At 39.5% G+C, this 21,141-nt stretch overlaps 1 protein-coding gene across 2 annotated transcripts in view; it reads right to left on the bottom strand.

Moving 5' to 3' along the window:
- Positions 1-4,734: 4,734 nt before the first annotated feature.
- The window catches only part of LOC146304530 (plakophilin-4-like), a 59,987-nt gene continuing 43,580 nt past the window's right edge, over positions 4,735-21,141 (bottom strand). For both annotated transcript variants that reach the window (XM_084713717.1, XM_084713716.1), the window contains exons 11-22: positions 19,351-19,564; positions 16,492-16,675; positions 13,402-13,519; positions 12,260-12,454; positions 11,880-12,053; positions 10,798-10,948; positions 9,854-10,046; positions 9,430-9,514; positions 6,915-7,032; positions 6,646-6,777; positions 6,401-6,474; positions 4,735-5,535 (exon numbers count right to left, since the gene is read on the bottom strand). In XM_084713717.1, coding sequence (XP_084569843.1) covers positions 5,278-5,535; positions 6,401-6,474; positions 6,646-6,777; positions 6,915-7,032; positions 9,430-9,514; positions 9,854-10,046; positions 10,798-10,948; positions 11,880-12,053; positions 12,260-12,454; positions 13,402-13,519; positions 16,492-16,675; positions 19,351-19,564 — 1,896 coding nt within the window. In that variant the 3' untranslated portion in view covers positions 4,735-5,277. The remainder of the gene's footprint in view (positions 5,536-6,400; positions 6,475-6,645; positions 6,778-6,914; positions 7,033-9,429; positions 9,515-9,853; positions 10,047-10,797; positions 10,949-11,879; positions 12,054-12,259; positions 12,455-13,401; positions 13,520-16,491; positions 16,676-19,350; positions 19,565-21,141) is intronic.

Genomic DNA, 21,141 nt, shown 5'->3' on the forward strand with positions numbered 1-21,141 from the left:
TCTGCCACACCTGGTGCCTTTAGAAAACACCTGAATCACTGAATCATCAGAAGAATCAAAACACTTTGCGAGATTTTGCAGAATAACTTAATAGCATAAATGAAGCAAAGGATTGTAATCAATGAGAACCCTTTACCGTCTAATCAAAGATATATATTAGATATCTGTACTGCTGTTCTTCCTGCAGCCACTTTAGCATGTGTTTGAATGCACAATGATACTTTTGGTTGCTGAGAGCGATGATACGAAGGGCAACTTTTTAGGCAACAGAGCATCAGGGTTGTTGCTTTCATCGCCCCAGAAGTTGCCAAAGAATATCACAACTCTGAGCCTGATTATCAGCTTCTTTATTTGATGTCTAATTGTTTGATTGTGGCTGTTTCTGAGCGAGCAGGACGGCTGCAGTCCCACTGTACATGACCAATACCTGAATGTAACTGCATGGACTAGAGCTTGTGTTAAAGGCATGCTCAGGGAGGAGGATATTTGTGTACACCGTGCATTTACCTCATCATGATGTACATTTTCAGTTTGGCAAAAATGTGGCAACACTTTCTATGATGCCCATGGCTATAATGCTTTGTAAACACACCTGAAATGTGTTATACTATTCTTACAGCAATGTATAATTATAAGCACCAATAATCATAACACACTATAACACCCATCTCTATAATGCATTATAATGGATTATAAACATACTTAAAATGTGATGTACTGTGCTTATAGCAATGTATAATTATAGAAACACTCATAAAATTTCATAATGCTTTATAATAATAATCATAACACATGAAAACCATGCCTATAATACATTATAAACACTTATAATATGCTATATGTGCTTATAGCAAATCATAATTGTAGTTATAAGCACTCATAGATAATCATAGTGTTTTATAAGAATAACCATAACCATTATGAAACACTGTATAATGACTTACAAGGCAAAGTATCATAATACACTGATATGTTTTCTATGATGCATGTGTCTATAATACATTATAATGGATTATAAACATAATGTGTTATACTGTGCTTATAGCAATGTATAATTATAGTTATCATAACTCAGAAATATTCACAATGCTTTATAACATTAATGACACATAAAGCAAAAGTCTTGTAAAGGTCAAGTATTATAACACTTAATAACTGCTGAAACAATGATATTTTTTCCACTTTACTGAAAGCAAGCATTGACCATAGTGACTTATAACCAGCTTGTAATTTATCATATCTGTCTATACCTCAGGAATTTCATCACTGTATTTAAAGCACCCAGTGACCACTTAGAAAAATTCATATAATCAGTCTAATGAATAATAACAGTGATTATAATGCATCATAAAGTGGCTATAATGTATAACAACTATGACAATTATAATACACTATGATCTTTGCCAAAAGAAAATGTCAGTGAGTGACTAGCAGTTATGAAGTATTATGATACTTGACCTTGTAAGTTATTGTAAAATGTGTTACAATTACTGTTACAAAGCATTATGAATATTTATGAGTGCTTATAACTATGCAAATGGCACAATATAATGCATTATAAGCATGTTTATAATGCACTATAATACTTAACCGACATGAGTGCCATAATGTGTTATGATAATTGTCACAAATCACTATTAATATTTATGAGTTCTTATAACAATAATTATACATTGCTATGGGTGCAATACAACAATGTAATTATAATGCATTATAGACATGGGCGTAACGGAAAGTCTTACCCAAAATGTTTTTCCCCCCTTGTTTGTTTTGGCTGTGGCATCATATCTGAATATATCTACAACTGATGCAATTAAAGCTAATAAAGATATATCTATTTAACTTTGATCTGTGTCCCTTTCTGTCAAAATAAGATCAAAGGCTCGACTTTCAGATATCTTGTCATGATATAATCTTTAATCCCTATACATATATTTCCCTCTGTAACATTGCACATTATCATCATCATCAGTTGTGGACAGAACAGACAGATGGGGTATTTTGGTCAGGTCACAAGTAAATTAATAAAAATAATCAATAAATAATAGAAAAATCTTCTTCACACAATCACATATAAAGTTCTACATATTGAATACAACAATGTAACAGGACAGTTAAACCATTGTATCTGTACAAATAGATTTTCACATGTTTTTGTCACATATTTCACATACTTTATGATATACTGCACTTTTGGCCAACATACTGAAAGGGTTACAGATGTAACCATGGTTCTCTGAGTCTTTAAAGGTTCCGAGAGTGACGATGCTCATCGGTAAGTTTCTCTTCTCCAAACCTGGGTCAAATAATATTTATCAACTATTTTTAGAGCCACTTTTGTCCTGTTTGGAGTGGCATGGCGGTTTTATTTGGTGATAATATGATTAATCCCTATAAACTAAATAGTATTTGTCCCAGGTTGTGGTCTTTTCACAGGATCCTCAGCTTCAATAAGTTCCTTTTCCTCTCGCATTCATGATGATGCTGGCGAACAATATTAATGTCATAAAGCCAACACACTGCACATTTTACTGCAGAGAAAAATGAAATCAGTTGACCTTAACAAACACTCTGGTGAACAACAAGGTCAGGGCTGGGTTTTGTCCAAAAAGCACCTTTTGACTGAGCCATCTTTGATGGAAAAGGCTCCACGTCCGTGTCCATCATAATGCAGACAAAGTTGAAAATATTTAGTTATTAAGTCCAATCTGGAATCTTTTTCAAACCTTTTCTAGACTGAAATGTTGCAACAATAGTAAAATGTTTGAGCCTCTTACCGAGAAGTGGTGAGTCACAGTCAGCTGGATTTAAGATTCATCTCTCATCTGAAAAACGTCTTCACTTCTCACTGACTGAATGGGAGTCCAAAGCATTTAACCTCTGTGTAGTCGTGGACTTGTTAAGGTCACCTGGGCGTCATCAGTCCACCTGGTTGTCTTATGAGAGTCATTAGACTTTAATGAGTCCGGGTGTGAACAACCATCACTCGGTAAACAGGATGCTGTCATAGGCAGCAACTTTCAGCTCATTAGTCAAATCCTCATCTAAATTTAGCACAAACTGTAACCATAGTAACAGAAAATCAGCATAAATGCTAATTAATGACTGTTTCTATCCACCACTGTCATGAGAATAAGAGCTGAGTGCAGGGTTTGAATTACACAACAGCTTTCAGGGGAGCCTACTAAACATGTCATATGCACGTGCATACATGGGAGTGTATTTTAGATCACTAATACTGTCTATAACATTTCATACACTTCATAGAGACAACAACATAAGGCTACTTATGAAGAATAGGCCTAATTAGAGCGAATTATAAGAAAACAGATTTTCAAAAATCACATAATCATCAGGGGGACACAGGCAACGTTCTTCTGTTTCTCATACACACCCCTTCATCTATCACACATCACATGATAAAAACAATAATCAATTGTTAATATTTGTTGCAAACTTGTGTTTTTGACTACAGAGAAATAAAAGACTTAAAACTGGATGATGTTCCCCCTGAGTAACTCAAATTAGCCTTCAGGGGAGCTCATGTCCTTTTCAGGGGAGTTGAGCTCCCCTCTGCTTCCCTGTATTTTGAACTACGCTTGAGTGTATTCAGATAAACTGTAGCACCTGTTCAGCTGGTTGCAATTAAACCACTGACAAAGAAGAGGGCGCAAAGAGATGGCAGAGTATCAGTCAAAGCACAAACGAATGAAAACAACGTGGAGAGCAATTTAAGTGGATAAACTGGCTGGTTCACACTTCATACACGCACCTGAACTGCTACGGTTCACACACCTGTGATGACCACGCAGACAGCCTTCCTGTTGCAGGAGCAGCTGCTGAAAGACCCGTCTCTCTACAGTTAGCGGCAGATCAGTTTTGAAGAGAAGAAAAGAGCTGTAAACACAAGGCCGTCAGTGATTTTCCCATGAGAAAGAAAAAGAAAGTGCACTGCCCTTCACACGATTTTTACCATGTCTGTGACATTCTCTACAGAGGTGTCATGTCGCTGTTATAACGGTGATATGACTGTCATCAGATTATTTTCGGTATTTCAGAGTATTTTTTGCTGAGAAATGCAACTAAACAAGACCCTGAATCTCTGGTGATGGCTGTGTGGCTGTTCTGACCAGTTAATATGGCTGCTAAAATAAAAAAACAACAGATAACACCACACAAACCCATTTAAAACAGCCTGAACTGTGCACCGCCTGTCAGGCATAAAATGGTGGAAAACTAAATTAAAACAAATTTCAGTGTCTGCTGCAGACAGTGAAACATCTGCAAAACCACAGAGACTTAAAAGACTCAAAAACTGGTCAAACAGGGACCAAACTTCATTCTGATAAATAGAAAGTAAGAGGACTACAATGCCCATGTTGCACTGTGTCTAATTGTAAGAGAGGTGGGTCATCCACTCCTGGTTAGAGGGTGTTAACGTTATTTTTTTTAAATTATACTTCAAGACATATATTAGTCCCAAATGGTTGACTCTATCTCAGCATTGGCCTGGCAAGGTTATTTTAGTTTTAGATTTTTATCAATTTGTTAGAAAAATGCTGACATTAACACCAGCAGTAACATGTTTCATCACAGTACAACTATATAATTTAGTTTATAGCTAAAAAAAAAAAACATGTTTAAGTGTGCAGTATTCCTTTAATAATTTATATACAGTCATGGTTCTGGAGTTTTTCTGCCCCCTAGTGGCCAGAAACTGCTTGACGCAACTGCTGAACTACCTCCTCTTCATTTTAAAGAATCTCTTTGCTATTTACAGAGTAATTGCAGAAAAAGAAGAGCACCAAACATTGCTATCTTGACCAGGATCTGATGGTTATTTTCCCAATTAATCAATTTGTTGTTTGATTAATGAAATATCAGCAAAATTGTTGCACAACTAATTGATTGACTGACTAATCTTTTCAGCTTTAAATTTCACAATCAGAAGCCCGTCATGATCGGAGAATGAACCCTTTTTACTCAACGAGTGATTTAGAGTGGAGAAAAGCTCAAAAATTAAAGGACTAGTTCATATTTATCTGCATTATTGTGCACACGGTCTGACTTCGTCAAAAGCTGCCACACATCAAACCGAGCCCTGGTCATTCAGTACAGTTTCAACACAGATGCACACACATTCACATGCATCCTCAGCCTTTCACACCACCACACAGCGCACGCACCCACGTGCACTCCCCACACACGAACACCCACGGAAACAGACGGCCAGAACGGCGAAGCTCGACATAACACGGTGTCCCTTTTTTTTTGTTTTTACACCCAGGAGTCGGGGGAGCCGGTGAACTTGTTCGCCCTGTTTGAAGGCCTCCGCGTGGTGGAGTAGAAGTCCACGTAGTTGGTGTTGGCTTTGAATCGGAGCGACTGGCTGGCGTAGCCGTCGGGGGAGGAGGGGGTCAGGTGCGCCGGTTCGTCCTCGTAGTGTTCCTCTCCGTAGCCTTGTGGGAACGACAGGCACACTCTGCTGTAGTTGTAGTTCTTCCTGTCGGGTTCGTCGTAAAATGGCTCTGTGTGCTGAGAGAGGAGCAAAAATTACTGATGTATCCATCTAATACAACATCTGGAACAAATGACTGTAACAGACTGTAAAGATATAGGGCTTCAACTTCAACTTCAACTTCAACTGATAAATAAATTATTTTCATGATTAATTGATTAATTATTTGATCTATAACATGTCAAAAAATGGTGTATATAAAAGTCCTCCACATAAGAACACCCAAAATATTCAGTTTATTATCATGAAATATGAAGAAAACCAGCAGATATTAACATTTGAGAAGCTGGAATAATTTTGTTTTTTGGCATTTTGCATAAAACATTGATAAGATTAATCACTTATTTAAAGGGCAGGTCCATTATTTAATTTTTTTTGGTTGCTGACTAGAACCATAAAGGTTTTTTGGCTTATCCCCATAGGGAACCCTTTTTGGTTCCTTGTAGAACCTTTTTTAAATGTTCCACTTGGAAACCTTCAGTTTCAGTTTACAGTTCTACCTTGAATCCAACATAAAGGGTTATACCAGCTGTGAAAGATTTCATTCAGAACCACTATGAGAAGTTCTGCAGAGAATCCTTCTATAGTGTTCTATATTTTTTTTCCCCAAGAGCTTTATCTAGAACACACGGGGCTTCTACTGAGAACCCTTTTATATTATGGTGCAAAGAAACCTTGATGAAAGAGCAATCCTTGGATGAAAATGGGTGGAACCCTCAGTCTTACAAAGAACTCTTGCTGAACCCTTTCTTCAAAAAAAGAGTTCTTCACAAGTAAATGGTTAAAAACGTCAGGAAGAACCTTTTTAGAACCCTAAGAGTGTGAACAGTAAAAAGAGCCATTTAGTGCAACAGTGTGGCTGAATTTTCAGTGATTTCTTACCTGGGACCTCCTCAGATCCTCTCCTGACTGAGAAGAATATGTCCCAATGAAATACGGAGTTTTCTTCTCAGACCCTGATATGGAAATTTCAACAACACAGATGAGAGAAAAACATCCGCTTTTAAAGAAAAGACTTTTCAACAATGATAATTTGGTTTTAATCTGGTATCAAGTTTGTGTTTTAATGAAGAAACACCAGTGGTCCGTGCACAGATCCGCCACAAAACAAGCTCAGACACACAAACCTGTGTACTGCCGTTTGTGTAAACTGTTGTCTCCATAATATGTGTCGAGTTGCATAGATGACTGCGCCCTCTGATAGTTTGTACTGTGCCTTCTTATTCCGAGCATCGCTGGCGAGGAAGTTGCACTACCACCTGGGGCAAAAAAAAGACAAAAACAAGAATTAATTTCTTTTCTGTCTCTAGAGGGTTTTCCCTCTTCTTTGAAATGGAGGAATCTGTTGTAAACACAACATGACCTTCAGTTTGACCTGACTCACCGGATGTCTCACCTGATTGGATGACAGGGGACATCTGCAGCGGGCTTGTGGGCAGGGTCGGCTGTGACAGGTAGCGGTCTCTCTCCAGAGTGGACACGGGGGTGACGAAGTGGGTGTAGTTCCAGCCGTCCTGCGCGCACAAAGTACACATCATTTTACTTGGAAATACTCACTGCAGAGTTCAAAATTCCCACAGCAGATATAAATTTTAGTGCAGGAATTTAATACCAGTAACTACCCCTGGGTTACTAAAAACAAGATAATTAAACTTTTAATATTCCCACAACAGTCTTCTGAAGGTTGTTAGGCAGCGTTGTGTCAGTTATTTAACAACAGATATAGTGAGAGCTTGTTCTGTCTGTTAAAAAACAAAACAAAACAAAACAAAAAAACAAACCTGACGACATCAAACCTTTCAGTGTGAGTAATTCTCCAAGTTTAGATTACTTTTAGGTTCTTTTAGGTAAGTTCTAGGTTCTTCTTCTTCAGTTTTGAGGGTTCTGCTTTGTTAGTTTTAAGTTAGGTTAAAGTCCTTTTAGGTCAGTTTTGGGTCCTTTTAGATTAGTTTTAGAGTCTTTTCATCAGTTTTCAGTTCTTTTAGTTAAATTTTTAAGGTTCTTTTTTGGTTAGCTTTAGGTTCTTTGCTCTTTTTAGATTAGTTTTAGGTTCTTTTAGGTTAGTTTTAGACTCTTTTTAGGTTATACTAGGTTAGTTTTAGGTTCTCTTAGGTCAGTTTTAGGTTGTTTTTAGTTGGTTTTATGTTCTTATGAGTCAGTCCTAGGTTCTTTTAGGTTAGGTTTAGGTTCTTTTTACATTCTTTTCTGTTTCATTTTAGGTTCTTTGCTCTTTCTAGATTAGCTCTAGACTTTTTAGGTCAGTTTTAGATTAGATTTAGGCTCTTTGTGGTCAGTTTTAGGTTGTTTTACATTAGTGTTAGGTTCTCTTAGGTTAGTTTGAGGTTCTCTGGTGTTTCTGTCTTTTATTATTTAATTTAGTTTTTTCACACAGTTGTGCATGTATAACCAGAGTAACAATAGACAAAAGCCCCCATCAGTTGTATCACCCTCTGTTTAAGCTTTATGTATCCATAGAAAAAAGCAAAAATATTGGACAAGATACATGTGACTTGAGAACATTTGAGTGTTGTTTCATAACATCACACAACAGTTTGATGTGTGAAAGAAAGCTGTAAGCCACAAACAGCTGTTTCCATGTGCCCCAACCCCAGAGATTCATTCAGAAGTTAAGAAAATGTTTATCGTTCTGCTCGTGCTGCGTTCTTGTGTGAGTGCTCTGATGAATAGATGTATTCTTTGATTTTGAAACAGTAGCTTTATGCTGTTATTTCTCTTTCTGAAGTTGTTACTTGGTTCAATGAATTTGATTTTATGAAAAACAGTAACTTCATCCTGGCGCCTGGCCTGGCGGCTGTTGTTTGGCGGGTGGATGGCGGCCCTATTCAGACAGACACTCAATAAAGGGCTTCCAAGTATTGTCAAAGGATTTACTGGAGTCTGTCAGTGAAAATCTAATCTTTACAAGTTTGATGTGATTTCAGATCTCCTTGAGCCGACTATTGTTTGAGGGGGAAGAAAGTTTTCCACTTCATCAAATGAGACGTCTGGCTAATAGAGTTCTAAAGGCCAAAACACACTGTTTTATTAATTAGAAACTGGGTGCTGCAGGAGGTTGATTCCAAATAGAGCGGTGAGAAATTCAGGACTAAAGGGTAACTTCACTGTTTTTCAAAATGGATGGATGGATGTTTTTCTGTCGAATGAATAATGGGGACAACAAGTTTTGAAATCCGGCCAGTATTGGGGGAAATTGTGCACCAAAAATTAATCTGATAAAAGTGCTTGTTCTGTCAGACTGTTGACTAAGTGTCTGATAACATCACAGAAAGGATCCATACAGAGAGAGATCTTATCTTAAAGAGTAAGGTAAGTTTTGTTTAACCAGAAACTACTGTCAGTATGCTCCTAACAAACTAACCGTGGGCGACATCAGACATCAGAGAAGCAGTAGGGAGAAACCGCATGTACAGCCAGAATATTTTCACATCTAACTTTGTGAATTAAGGGTTTATTTCAACAAAACCAAATTTGGTGATTGTTGTAACAGTGGAAAGATGAAACAAGACCTTTTTGGGGAGTCTGGTGGGTTTGGTGAGCGGCTGTTTCTGGTGAAACAAAAAGGATCTTAGTCTTTAATAAAAAGCTCTGTCTCTACAAAGATCCTCTCCAGAATGTCGGCCGATGCTTAGAATACCAACCTGAGCCTGTCAGTGGCAAAACAAGCACTTTTAGTGAAGGTACTTTGATGCTACCCTTAAGGATTATGCTGTAGCTGAGTTTTGCTTCTGCCGGCTGCAGCACTCTCCCTTATTAATGGACCAAACCAGGAGTCAGTGGAGGGGGGATGTTTCTGAACAGGATCGAAAGCTACTTTTGGATTCTTGAAATGTTTTTTAAACCTGCTAAACTAAACAACACACAGTGGTTGATGTTGATCTGCTGACAATGACCTGTTTGTAGAGGCTCCTCAGCTCTCTGTACTGCCACAGCGTGTTCAACACCTGAGCCGCTGCCTTCACAACCTTCATCGAGTACCTGCAACACAAACATCACATCACACATCATAATGATGGAATGCCAGTAAAATACTTAAAATAATGCACTTTTCTGGACTAGAAAGTCAAAGACAAATTATTGCTGGATGTTTTTTAAAGGTAAAAAAGGTTAAACAAATCAGCAAGAAAGAAAAATATTATCTGAAAATGCTAAAAAGTTAAAGGTTAAATAAACTAAAACATGCACATTTTAATAACAGGTGAAAAAGCTGCTGCTGCCTCTTCATGTAAGTGCATGAATTAGAAAAAAGTAAATTAAAGTAAAAAAAAAATGCATGAACCCTGCTAACAGATTTCTACTCTAAGTGCCGTTTCGTACCCTTTCCCTCGTCCTTTGCTGATGTCCACCAGCTTCTCGATGCCTCCACTGTCAGCTAAAGCTTTGGCGTTCTCCATGTTGCGGCTGGTGACCTCGTGCAGCGTGCAGCAGACCGACGCCACCGTGTCATCCGACAGCGTCGGCGGACAGCCGCCGGGCAGCCGGTTCACCAGGTCCCGCATGGCATACTTTCCTGCAGGAGGAGACACAGAATATGGACTTCATTTAGACAAAGACAGACACATTTTAACCTTGTAGAGACACTATATGAGGTTAAAATGATTTAGGTTCTTTTTAGGTTCTTTTATAGCTCCAAAATGCAATACTGGCTAAAACCTTTCGACTTATATTCAACTGAATACAGTACAAAGACAAGATATTTAATGTTCAAACAGATAAACTTTATTGTTGAAAAGAAACTGATGTCTTCAACATGAATTGAATACAAGTTGAAAAGCTTTTGCAAATCATTGCATAGATAAAAATGGTGATAAAAAGTCAAAAACAATTACATTTTAAAGCAAATGATTCAACTAAAATAAGAATAGTTGAAACAGAGATAAGACAAGGTTGAAAGCTTTTAGATAGTTACTGAAGCAACTGTTTCTGAATGAAGTTAGTAATTCCAGATGTTTCCCATCACCAGGAGTTATCACAGTCTAAAGTATTAGTGCAGACAGGGTGAAACCCCTTCAACACAGCTGTTGTCCATGAGGGGGCGCTGTGTTGTCACTCTTTCATGATTCAGTCTGTTTGCAGTGAATGGACTGGTGTCAAACTGTGATGTGATGCAAAACCCTGTTTTGAACAAGCTGTTGATGAAGTGTGAAGATGATCTTTTCACAGTTTCTGGGGATCAATCTGTTGATCGTGTCTGTGTGTGTTTGTGAGTCGAGTTGTGTGTGTGTCTGTGTGTGTGTGTATGTTTCAGAGTGTGTTCCAACCTATCAGCTCCTTGTTGCGGCCGTCCAGCGCCATGTTGCGGAGAGCGGTGGCGACGGAGCAGACGACACGGTCGTTGTCTATCCTCAGCAGCTCCACCAGGATGGGCAGACCTTTCTCCTTACGCACCGCTGCTCGGATGTAGGCGGAGAACTGGACACACACACGATTTTGTTACTTAAAGGAATAGTTCAGATTTTTTGATGGGGGCTGTATGAGCTATTTATCCACAGTCAGTGTGTTACCTACAGTAGATGGCGGTCGACACGCCCCCAGTTTGGAGAAGCAGCAGGAGAACACTGAGAAATGAAGGTTCTAAAAGGGTTCTTCCTGAAGGGCTGTGGTTTTACTCAAAACCATTTACTTGTGAAGAACCCCTGGAATATAGAAGGGTTTCTGGTAGAGCCCCCTGGGTGGGTTCTAGATAAAACCCTAGGAACATAAAAGTTCTCTCAGTACCCTTGGGTGGATTTCAGATAAAACCTTTGGTATATAAAAAGATTCTCTGTAAAACTCCCTGGATGGGTTCTAGATAAAACTCTTGGTCTAAAAGGGTTCTCAGTAGAACTCCCTTAGTGTGTTCTAGATAAAACTCTTGGAATATTAAAAGGCTCTCAGTAGATCCCCCTGGGTTGGTTCTTGTTAGGATCCTAAGAGGGTGGAAAGGTTCTTAATGGAACTCCTAGACAGGGTCTGAGTGGAACCATTACACCATAGAAGGGTTCTCTGTTGAACCTCTCCTACGGTTGTGAGTGGAACTTTTCAAAGATGGTTCTAAGTGTAACCCTTTATGTTGGGTTCTAGGTAAAAGTCTGTGAAAGGGTGTCATCTTTAGAAAAGGTTCTTCTCCTATGGAGACAAGGCAAAGAACGCTTTAGGGTTCTAGTTAGCACCTTTATTTCTAAGAGTGTACTTGTGCAGGAAGTGAAAGTATTCTGCTGTCCGTAAATACACTGACTATGGATGAGTACCTCATACAACCCCGCTTAAAAAATCTGAACTATCCCTTTAACTACAAAACTATAAATATTTTTTCTTCTTCTGCAGAAAAACATGAGCGGTGTAAATCCACCAAACATCCTACCTTCCAGTTTCCAGCAGAGAGGTTTTGCAGCGAGCCGGCGGCGCCCTCCAGCGTGGCGGGGTTGGAGCTTTCGGCCAGCAGGTTGAGGTATGGCTTCACCACCAGCGGGTGCCACAGCAGCTCCGCCCCCCTCAGAGGCTGGGAGAACCCTGGGATTGGGCCAATGCCGTCCCACTGCAGGAAACACAGAACATATTACGAAATATGTTTAAAACTCTGCACAACCATCTTTATTCATTTATCTGTCAGGAAATGTTGAATAGATTTTTGCACTTTTTGAATAATAAAAGCGATTTTCTCCGGGTATTTTCCTCCATTTTCCAATTTTTTTCCAGGTCCTCAACTCCTCTCAGGGAAGCCCCACCCCTCTGCGTTTGTACCTTGTCGTCGGGCCAGCCGCCCCGCTTCCTGCCGCGCCTCCTCTTGCCCCAGCAGAGGTAGTCCAGCTCCTTGGCCGGGGAGGAGAAGCCCAGCAGGTTGTCCAGCTCCTGGTTGCCGAGGAGACGAGAGGATGGCATCTCCACCTCCAGCCGGTACGAGAGGTTCCTCAGGGTGCAGACGCTGTTTTCCACAATCTGAGGTGGGGGAAAGGAAAATAAAAAAAAAGACTCAAGATTTAATTCTTTTTTTGTCATCTGTGACATAAAAACATCAGCTTTTAACACAGTCAGAGTGAATAAAGACGAGGGTATAATCCCAGTGCACCATGAAGCGTACAGTACAGATGACGCTCTCCACAACGCAGTGGCTGACTGAACATCACCTGCACTCCATTTCTATCACTCCTCTCTGCCTCCATAAGTTGGTTTTGTGGTTTGTGGTGATTTAGAGACTCTTATTGTTGTCAGACACTTATAATAATATTAATCTGTGCCTATGCATTGGATAGTTCTTAACCCACTTTCAGTAACTTCATAAATCTGCTTAGTTGTTTTCTTTGCTTGATGCAGGTCAGTGTTTTGACTCTTCTGAAACAGAGTAACATCTTTTCCTCGACCACAGGATTTGTCTTCTGACATGGTTGTTTAATAAATGAGAAGCTGCTCACTGCATCAGTTAGAGTTCAATAATTTGTTACCAGCTGAAACATATGAATCACTGCAGTCATTATCCAGTGGAAGGATCTTACCTGTTTGCTTAGTTAAATCCAGCTGGTGATTTTTTTTTTGTTGTATATAGAAACACCCAATTTATTATCACAGATGGTCTTGGCTTACTGGCTGGACTATCTTATGTAATGGCAGTTTCCCATCAGAAAAGACTGTCTGACCTACGTTGCTTAACTTCCTACAGTACTGCTGCTGCTTCTCCAAACTGGGGGCGAGTCAACCTTGATCTGCTGTAGTCAATACACTGACTATGGATAAGAACCTCATACAACCACGCATAAAAAGAAATCTGAACTATCCCTTTAAGGTGAGGGTTAAGTCTCCTTGGGATAAAGAGTGACAAACCCACTGTGCACGTGTGTGTGTGTGTGTGTGTGTGTGTGTGTGTGTGTGCGTGTGTGTGTTTGCAGCACCTTGCTGTCGTAGTCGGAGGTGTTGACACAGGCTTTGAGGACGTGAAGCAGTGAGTCGACCAGACCTTCACAGCAACGCAGCTGACTCCTCGCCTCCTCCCCTGCTGAGCTCAGGTTCCTCACATACACACACACACACACACACACACACGTACGCACACACACATATAGAGCCACACATTAATTCAAATGGAGGTGCAATGTGTGGATTCCCCCACAGGGTGGCTGAAAAACCTGCCTGGATACAGTAAGAAGGGAGCTGATCCTCCAATAGGAACCTTCAGCAGCTGACATGAGAAGACTGCACAACAGCACATAACCCCCACAATGCATTTCTATACTATCAATCTCCAGCCTGACTGCTGGAGGCGTCTGAGCACAGAGATGTAGTTTCCCTGCAGCACAGTCACGTAAACCTGTCTTATTAGAGCAAATAAATAACCACCACTTTGTGTTTAATGACACAATTAAAACTCAGTTTGTTTGATGAAAGTTATTACATTGCAAAAGTCCATTTTTTGTCCTGCAGGAAACACACCTGGACTCGGTCCTGATTGGCTCCCGACACTGAAGATTAACAGGCACACGTCCAATCGGGCCAGTTTGTACCATTTGGACTGGGAAGTCTCCACTCAGCAGGTTTAGTTCATTTGGTTTGGAGGAGATTCACAATCACAGTCCAATGGTGCAAAGCATAGCTGTCAAATTCATTCAAAACATTATCCAGTCGAGGGTTTGTTCAGAAAATCAGGTTTCAGGTGTGGTTACTGCTCTGCCAACACAAACAGACTGATGGATGGTGGAGGGGAAAGATTTCTGTGTTTCATCTGACAACTCAAGATGGTTGTATGGCTGCAAAGTTGCTCATATGACGGTTAGAAATACAGTAAACTGCATGTCTTCATACCAAAACAACAGAATAGTTCAACTGCCAAACCTACATGTATGACTGGTGGCTGCAAAACACCACACCACAGAAAATAAATATATTTACAAATGTTTTTTAAAGGTATGTCTAGGCATCTTCTTAAAAAAATTGCTTAAATCAGTCCTTTTTCTCCTGTTGATACTTTACTTTGTGCATATAAAGACGCCAAATCAATGCTATGATGGAAAAAACAAATATAAGTTTACATATTTTCTCTGTTCTTGCTTTTATATTACATATAAAAACTGCAGTCTGTCACTTTCAGGATTTTACTGGCTATATGAAGTGCCAGTCATCAGCACAATTATTATTTTTAGACAGTAAGTCTTTATTTTCCAAAGATTTCTTATTACTTTGAGAAACTAATTATTTTGAGAGTTTCTCATTATAATTACTTACAGGATCTCTGTTTTCATCCAACTGGCAGAAATGGGGTTCCATATCCAGTCCCAAGGTTGTTTATAAAAGGGTTTGCAAAAAAGTTCTTCATTCAAACTCAAATATGATAATGAATTAAATTAGATATTTATCTTGTCTCGTCTTTTTGGTTTTCTTGGGTGTAAAATATCACTCACAGCGGTCTTGGCTGTGAAATCTAAGTGTGCTGTCTGAAGTTTTACAGGATTTTGTAAAACATGAAAACCTGCATTATTATCTTGAGCTGTAGTGAAGTGAATCATCTGGAATTCAGGGAGCTTCCACTTCAAATTATATCTTTGGAATGAGCCAAAGCTGAGCTAAGCTTTTGTCCTGTCAGTCATGTTCTTCTACACGTGAGCTGCACACAATCCTGCTGCATTTGTTCATGTGAAACTTGCAGATAATGAATTTTAAACCTGTTTTGACTTTAAAGACACACTGATATGACTGTGCTGTTATTTGTCTCTGTGTGCTAATGTGGTCAGATGCATACTTAGGACTTCATGCCTGCATAAAATCTCCATTACAGAGCCTCTCACTGATGATTTTGTGACTGTGATTATGCGCCGTGGTTTTAAGGAATCATTAAAATGAAAAGCAGACAGAGAAAAGCAGCGTAGACGACCAATAAATCCAAAAGTCATCCTTGCATTTCAAAACGGGAATCGATTTAATGAGCTAACGGCAACGCCTGGAAACTCAACAGGCTCAGGAGGCGAGGCACTTTGTTAAATCTATTTTTTTTTTTTTTAACAAAGAAATGAGAATGGATTTGTGTGGTTTTAACTGTAAATGGGAGTCCTGTGTGGTGAGGAATGTGCATAAACATCATCAGCAAAGATTATGATCAACATTAACTTGAATAATGGTGGCAACAATAGTTATTTTACCATTTTTCAACAAAAAGAAGGATCATTTTATCACTGTAGGAGCTGTCTCGTGAGAAAAAACGCTAAATTTATTATCACACATTAACAGAATAGTTTGCATTGTTTAAAGTTGGGCTGTATGAGGTACTTATCAAAAGTCAGTGTATTATCTGTTGTAGATGCTGGTTGGCACGCCCCAAGTTTAGAAGCTAAAAAAAGGACTGCTGTGGACAGGGTCAGCAAGAAAAGGTATTTTAGGCATATATTTAAGATATGCTATATTTAGAATATTTTTACCACTTTGCGCTGCTGTCAGGCAGCAGTTATACAAGCCAAATATCGCTGTCTCCAAACCAAACCAAACTCCATAGGCAAATACTCAATTTTCACCCACATTGCTGCACATTTTTGTGTTATCGTATGACTTCCATGAATCCGAACAATCCTTTTAAACCACCAAAGTCACACAATAACCTAACAAACCAACAGATTGAGGCAGCGGTAGACCAGCAATTCATGTGTTCTGCAAAGTAAAAGTGATGATTTTGCCTATGGAGTTTGGTTGCTTTGAAGACAAGGGCAAGGGAAAGCTGCAAAAATATTCTAAATATATCATGCACCAAATATTTTTTAGGTGGACCTTTTTTTAAGAGGCTAAAATACTTTTTGTTGCTGACCCCGTCCACTGCAGTATGTTGTGTAGCTTCCATGCTAGTGCCTGTCTCTACTTCTCTAAACTCTGGACATGCTGATTGCCATTTGTTGCAGGTAATACACTGACTACCTCATACATGCCTTGTACCTCATACAACCCCACAGCAAATAATTCAAACTATCCCTTTAACCAGGGGGTGCGTTCGTTTCGTTGCTCACCTCAGGCAACCGGTGGTGTTACGCAGCAGCAGCGAGGACTGAAACTTGACTTTGTGTTCGTCGCGGTGCGAGCTGCTGCTCCAGCCCGAGTGGGGGATGACGACCGTGTTGGTCAGCGTGGTCAGAGCGTCGCGGATGATGGTCATCTTCACTGCATCGCATGAAGAGAGGTTCCACAGGACGCCTATGGGTGCAGGGGGCCAATAAAAAAAACATTCAAAAGGTCTGCAAATACGCCACTTTCCTAACTGTATGGGAAGATTTTTTCTTGTGAAGTATTTGTTGGAAAATACCCAAATTCATATTTATAAGGTAAACATAAAACTAATTTAACTTAGCACAAAGACTAGTAACAGGGTGAAACAGCTAGCCTGATTTTGTCCGTCATCTAAACTTAAATCGTGCAGGACTTTGCTGAACTCTGAAGAGCCAAATCAGGGCACAAAAACCCATTTCTTTGGGAAATGGATCCAAATCCAAAACATCTGACAATGAGGGAAAAATAAAATGCTGATGAAGATAACACCTTACACTGGCACATATTTTTACTGTTAGTGGGAGTCAAAACACTTCACCTGCCCCACCGTGCAAACTGCGAGAAACCAAATCTATGTCATCACTTTGAATCACAAAGTGCAAAAGAGATGGACATTTGCAATCAGGTGGGAAAAACTTTGACAGGGAGATGGATGACAAACAAAAAAGCAAACACAATTTTCAACTGTGTTGTTTGCTTTTTTGTTTGTCCCTTTTTCTTAAACAACATGCAAAAACACAGTGCTATATTTTATATCTGCAAAACAGCCTAACCTGCAGATCCTATCTTAACTGTTTGGTAGCCATCGCAATTTGGGTTATGACCTGATCGATTGAAATGACAAACAGTTCCTAAGTCAGTATTCCTTTGCTAAATTAAGATGGGAAAAGTGTATTACACAAACTTTCTTCCTAGACTTCCTAAAATCTTAATAAACTCTCCCAAGTTTAGGATAACCTTTAAGCTGTCCAAACTTTCACTTGTCCACCTGTAGTAGTAGCAAACGTACTAACTAGATAATGGTAACTAATGATAGTGTTAGCTGAAAGTAGCTAATAGACGAGTTAAACATAGTGAAACATACAAAGAAACGCATAAAAGAACAATGGACACTTAATTTAACTAGTCTATGATTCTGTCCTCTGGAAATTTACAACAATAACAAAAATAATAAAAGAGCAACCAAACAGATAAAAAAACTTTGCTAATACTACACTTTGCTACTGTTAGTCAGTTAGTAAGTTAGTTACTACTACAGGTGGAAAAGTTAAAGTTAGGATAGCTTAACATTATCCATAAATTAACAGATTTTATTTAAGATTATGGGAAGCTTGGATACTTGTGTTATACACTTTTCTTGTCTGAAGTTAGGATAGGAACATTCACAGGGACTGTACATCAATCAAATTGTTTTTTTCCTAAATCAGGTCCCAACCGTGATTAACATGGTTAAGTTCTGTACTACGGCCCCTGGTTATACGAGACAATGTAAGGTGAAAAGAGAAACTGAAAGAAACTGGACATCCTGCAGCTATTTGTGTCCATCAAAGTATGAAGTATAGCTTCAATAATCAAAATCCTGAAAGGAGATGAAAAACATTTCCCAAAGCTATATAACAAACTGAAGACTCCCCTCTTTGTTTTCCTTGAGAATCTGAGCCGTCTCGCGGCTTCATATCTCCTGGTATTAAACAGTATGTGTTGTGTGGCTGCAGAGCTGTCAGCGGCATCCTGTTTCCAAAGCACATTATCTGAGCATCTGTCCCGAGGACTGTGCCGAGATCTGCTCTGTCAACACAGCGCTCTGAGTGTTTAAGCTGCTGCCGCTCTCACCTCCCACAGAACAGCCGATACACAGATTAATACACTGCCAAGCCAGTCAGACAGCGACACAGACCAACGCTCAGCCAAGCCGGCCGGCCAGCCGGGTGGCCAACGAACCCCGCAAGCAGGCGGACGCCCACACACATCACAGCGGGACTTCAGTGCGTCACGTTTTACATTTGTGTACAGTTTTTGTCAATGTGGATGTGGTTTTCACCTAATTTTACCCCTTTAGGAATGAAAAGACAAACCTGAGTTGACATCTAGCCAACACAGGAGACCTTCAGAAGCCCCTGATCTTAATTTGACCTGCTGGAGTTTTTGTTTTGTGTTAGAAATCTGGCGTGGGAGGTTTGGACACAGCTGAAGTGACAGAATCCAGGTGCTATCCGGGACATTTGAAGGGCTTTTTAAAGCATTTCCGCTTTTTCTCATGAACTACTGCATTAATATGAAAGAAAACTATCCAACAAAGTCTTAGAACCTTCTACAACTACATGTGTTGTGATGCAAATGTACAGACAGAAGCTTTCTCCACATTTGTATTATTAAAATAACTGACCCAGTTGTACAGCTGTGACAGCAATAATTAAGGTTTTTTTCATTTTTTATTCCTTGGGTTTAAATACCTTTATACATAGCAACGGACTGTTCTTCATAGAAACGGTCTGTTCTTCATAGCAACTGTCTGTTATACATAGCAACAGTTTGTTATACATGGTAACGCTTGGTTATACAGAGCAACAATCAGTTTTTCATAGCAACGTGCTGTTTTAAATAGCAACAGTCTGTTCCTCAGCAACAGTCTGTTATACATGACAACAGTCCGTTGTACATAGCAACAGTCTGTTGTACCTAGTAACTGTTATACATGGAAATGGTCTGTAGGACAGAAATGACACAAATGTTCAACAAAGCTGTGTAATAAAATTATGTAAAAATCTCAAACAAACAGAACATAATGGACGTGTGCTTTAGTCAAACCTGAACAGACGTACCAGTGACAAGCTCACGGACTTCATTGTCAGTAGTTTTCCTGAGGAGGCGCAGCAGGGCGGGCACACCGCCGCAGTTCCTCAGCGCCACCTTGTTGTTGTCGGTGGCCTTGCCGTACACCAGGTTCCTCAGGGCCCCGCAGGCACTCTTCTGAACCTCAGCCACCTTGTGATCCAGCTGGTCCACCAGGTGCTGGATCCCCCCCAGGTGACACACCTGCAAACCAGGGACCAATCACAGACATGGATGAACGTCTGGGTGTTCACCCTCTCACCTGGTTTCTTGGTGTGTCAGTTGAGTTAAATTTTCAACATTAACCTTTAATTTGAGAAAAGCACTTCCTCCCAGGCTGGTATTAAGTTATTCTTCAAAGCCTCCAGTCATCATCATTAGTGCAGATATTATATATTCATCACTTTTATAAGTTATTTCTGTGTAAACCCTTCCAAAGCAGAGAAAATTACTGAAGCATTTATTGTTTCAAATCCTTTGAAAGGAGCTCTAAATCAGTTTGCTGAAGACAAAGAGTTGCATAATCGCCAGCAGGTTGACGTGCAAAGCAAAGAGCTTTGTCCCTCCTCCAACTTCACATCAGAGAAAAGAAATTTAATCATAAGAGACAAGAGAAAACTGTGTTTTCAGTGCATTACCTGAGTTTTGTATCTGTCTTTTGAATTCAAAGTGATAACTGTCACTGTCACAATTTATAGTTGAACTTTAATGCTTCAAATTCCCATGAGATCACCTTCAATTCAGTGACGTACTCACAGTAATATACAATTACATTTGGTTAAAATGGAAATATAAAACTGACTTTATAATAAATAAATGCATTACTGTTTTTGAGTACTGGCAAATAAATTCAGGGTTTAAACTATGTACGAAAATGTGAAAGTTTTTGATATGTTCCTTTGTATAAAATCAAAAATTAAATCAATACAAAGAGCTATTAGAAGATTCATGTACGAAAGATTCTCTGAGCTGAAGCATCACTGTGGCATGTTCAAAACTTTCTCCTGTCATCTCGAAATAAACACGTCTCAGGAGAGCAGCAGACGCTCCCTGTTTCCCTCTGATTCTCTGTTCAAACCGTCACTGAAAACATTTGTTTCTGGCTAAATGAGCAGGCGTGCGTCCAGGCTGCTCCAAAGGCTAATTAAAAGCTCATCACCAGACAAACCAAACGGCACTAAAATGGCTCTTGCGCGAAGCTCCACCATTGTGCTGGAGTTATTTATTGCACGGGAAGCAGAGCAAAGAGAGAGCGTGCGGCGTTGCAGTGTGTCGGCGCGCCGGCACATTTGGCACCGACGTTACTTAAAGTTTTGTTTTAGCAGATGGCGCTTTGGCTCGGAGTTTGGCCGCAAGCATCTACAAAAAAAAAAAAAAGAAAGAAAAATCAAATTTGAAACCCTGTAAGCTGAGAATAAATTTTACAGACAGTGCAGGGATACAAGGAGATATCTGAGGAAATGTAAATGAGCAACAGTTGCAGCAAAGGCCAATGAAATCAATCACTTTTTTTTGCCAACACATTTATTTTTTGAGTGATGCTGTTAGCAAAAAGACAGATGACATAAAGGATTCTGAAAAAAATATGATTAATATGAATAAAAATAATGAACTCTGCATATTAAATACAGCTCCTTTATACATCTTTAAACTTAACATGTAATGAATCCTTGTTTGCACTTAGGTAAGTCATTTTAAACATGTTTTTCCAGTGGTTTCTTTAGAAAACTCAGTAGTAAAACTACCACAGAACATTTGAAAGGGAACCTATGCTTATATCC

Source organism: Lutjanus erythropterus, chromosome 24 (genome assembly GCF_056507025.1).
Source record: "Lutjanus erythropterus isolate fLutEry1 chromosome 24, fLutEry1.hap2, whole genome shotgun sequence".
Lineage (NCBI taxonomy): Eukaryota > Metazoa > Chordata > Actinopteri > Lutjaniformes > Lutjanidae > Lutjanus > Lutjanus erythropterus.